General features: G+C 34.4%; 2 protein-coding genes across 2 annotated transcripts; both read left to right on the top strand.

Annotated features, from left to right (window-relative positions):
- Nucleotides 1-109: 109 nt before the first annotated feature.
- HELRODRAFT_182946 (hypothetical protein) lies at nucleotides 110-581 on the top strand (the record flags this gene model as incomplete). The annotated part of the gene is made up of 2 exons (XM_009033664.1): nucleotides 110-149; nucleotides 211-581. 2 exons carry the CDS (start codon nucleotides 110-112, stop codon nucleotides 579-581), a joined length of 411 nt encoding a protein of 136 aa, XP_009031912.1.
- A 64-nt stretch (nucleotides 582-645) lies between these two features.
- HELRODRAFT_182947 (hypothetical protein) lies at nucleotides 646-1,759 on the top strand (the record flags this gene model as incomplete). The annotated part of the gene is made up of 2 exons (XM_009033665.1): nucleotides 646-1,324; nucleotides 1,683-1,759. 2 exons carry the CDS (start codon nucleotides 646-648, stop codon nucleotides 1,757-1,759), a joined length of 756 nt encoding a protein of 251 aa, XP_009031913.1.
- Between the last annotated feature and the right edge of the window lie 773 nt (nucleotides 1,760-2,532).

Below are 2,532 nucleotides of genomic sequence, written 5' to 3' on the forward strand. Positions count from 1 at the left end.
ATAACAACTCTGTAAATTAACAAATACGAATCGTGGATTTTATAAGTACGAAAGATTTAAAAAATAAATTTCATTCATCGCTTCTACTACTACATTTCCCAAGATAAAAATGTCATCTGATAAAGAGTTTGGAAATAACCATGCTAGCAGTGGGCCAGCTAGATGTTTAGAGTTGACTTCTAGCACATGGTGAATTCACGGATGTTGCAGTTGGAGGTGCAAAAGAGGCAAGCACCGATTCTGAAGATGCCCAGGTGAAAAAAATGAAAGAAAGGAACCAAAGGATGGAAGATGAAATTAAGGAATCTGAACTTCTCAACAAAATAATTAACACTCCAACCATTACATCAGCCACATCTGAAGTCGATGGACGATCCATATGGGTCGGCAACGTAGACTATGGGGCTACATTGGAAGGTTTGAATAAACACTTCGAACAATGTGGTGTCATAATGAGAACGAAAATTCTACGTGACAAAATTAGCGGCAAGTCTAAGGGTTTTGCATACATTGAGTTTTCGGACGTTGTGTCTATTGAATTGGCCTTAAAACTGAATGAGTCACTGAATGAGATTTTATAAGTACGAAAGATTTAAAAAATAAATTTCATTCATCGCTTCTACTACTACATTTCCCAAGATAAAAATGTCATCTGATAAAGAGTTTGGAAATAACCATGCTAGCAGTGGGCCAGCTAGATGTTTAGAGTTGACTTCACTAGCACATGGTGAATTCACGGATGTTGAAGTTGGAGGTGCAAAAGAGGCAAGCACCGATTCTGAAGATGCCCAGGTGAAAAAAATGAAAGAAAGGAACCAAAGGATGGAAGAAGAAATTAAGGAATCTGAACTTCTCAACAAAATAATTAACACTCCAACCATTACATCAGCCACATCTGAAGTCGATGGACGATCCATATGGGTCGGCAACGTAGACTATGGGGCTACATTGAAGGGTTTGAATAAACGCTTTGAACAATGTGGTCTCATCAAGAGAACAAAAATTCTACGAGACAAATATAGCGGCAAACCTAAGGGCTTTGCATACATTGAATTTTTGGACGTTGTGTCTATTGAATTGGCCCTGAAACTGAATGACTCACTGTTTTGCGGAAGACAAATTAAAGTCACCGCGAAGAGAACCAACATACATGGTCTGTCAACTACAGACAGAAAACCGAGAGGGAGAGGTATAAGGTCAAGGGGTGGTCCAATGGCAGGAAGAGGTCGCTATTTAGTTACAGCACAGCACATTCCAACACCTGTGCCAAGGTTCGATTCATACATGGAACAACAGCCACAGTACCCAGCCTACAGAAGCAGAGGTAGCAACAGGTCAAGAGGGGGATCTCGTTACAGACCATATTGAAGTAACATTTCCTTCTTTGTGGATCTTCTCACCTTTTGTCAATAATGCGCTATATGAAGGATGATGTCACCATTATAATTTCATGATTTTTAGAAAGCTATGATGTCATTATTATTTATTTGTACTTTATATTTTTTTATTATATTTTTTCTGTCATTACTAATGTTGTTGCTGTCATCTGATTATTTTCCTTGATATGCATTTTTTACATTGATATTAATTAAATTTTTTGTCAATTTTTGTCAATTTGTCTGCCAATTATATTTTATCATCATCCTCATCATGATTATTATCATTATGATTATCATGTGCAGTCAGTAGCGGATCTATGGGAAATCGGGGAGGGCCATACGACCCCCGTTGTGAGCAATATTTGTATAAAAATCAGTAAAATTCAAAAAGGCCAATAGAATCTAGAAAAAAGTTATAGAGCAACCTTTTGCTAAAAAAAAATAAAGTTGTTAATCACTAAGTTTTGTGGTGGTGTCACGTGTTAAGCCGTCGGCAAACGAGTTAATTAAAAATTTTTATTATTATTATTAGAAATAGCTCGGGCATAGCCCATTGCCAACCAAATAAAAATCGAAAAATCAAAAGTAACAAAAATAAACCCTTAAAAATTAAAAACTGATTAAGATAAAAATCAAATTGTCATTATAAAATTAAATGAGTTAGCTTCATTAGATTTTTAACAAAGTCATTACAGTGGCAATCAAACAGGAAATTGAATCAGCAACAAAATCTGTCTAGTTAATACAAACACAAATATAATAAAAAACCAAAATTGAAGACGAACCGAAACAAAGGGATTTTTAACAGAGAATATAAAAAAAAAATAAAAAAAACGAAAATTTAAATTTATAAATATAGGAAAATAAACAAAAGACACAATATTATTGAGATTATCAGAAATTATCAGAAATTAGCCCTCCAATCAAACATGACATCTCCAAAAAAATTGTCTATTGCCAAGGTTTTAATTGGTTAATTGCGAAGTTTAATTAGTTGAGTTTCTCCGTTAGGATCAATGAAGACTCGTGAATTAAACTTTTATTACAATAAGTTATTAGTGCACATTATTTGTTGATCCGTTTGTATTTTATTAGGAGAGGATAATGAAATCACTTTTCCTGTCAAGATTGTGTGGTTAATCTAACTACCATT

The sequence above is a fragment of the Helobdella robusta genome, assembly GCF_000326865.2.
Source record: "Helobdella robusta unplaced genomic scaffold HELROscaffold_96, whole genome shotgun sequence".
Lineage (NCBI taxonomy): Eukaryota > Metazoa > Annelida > Clitellata > Rhynchobdellida > Glossiphoniidae > Helobdella > Helobdella robusta.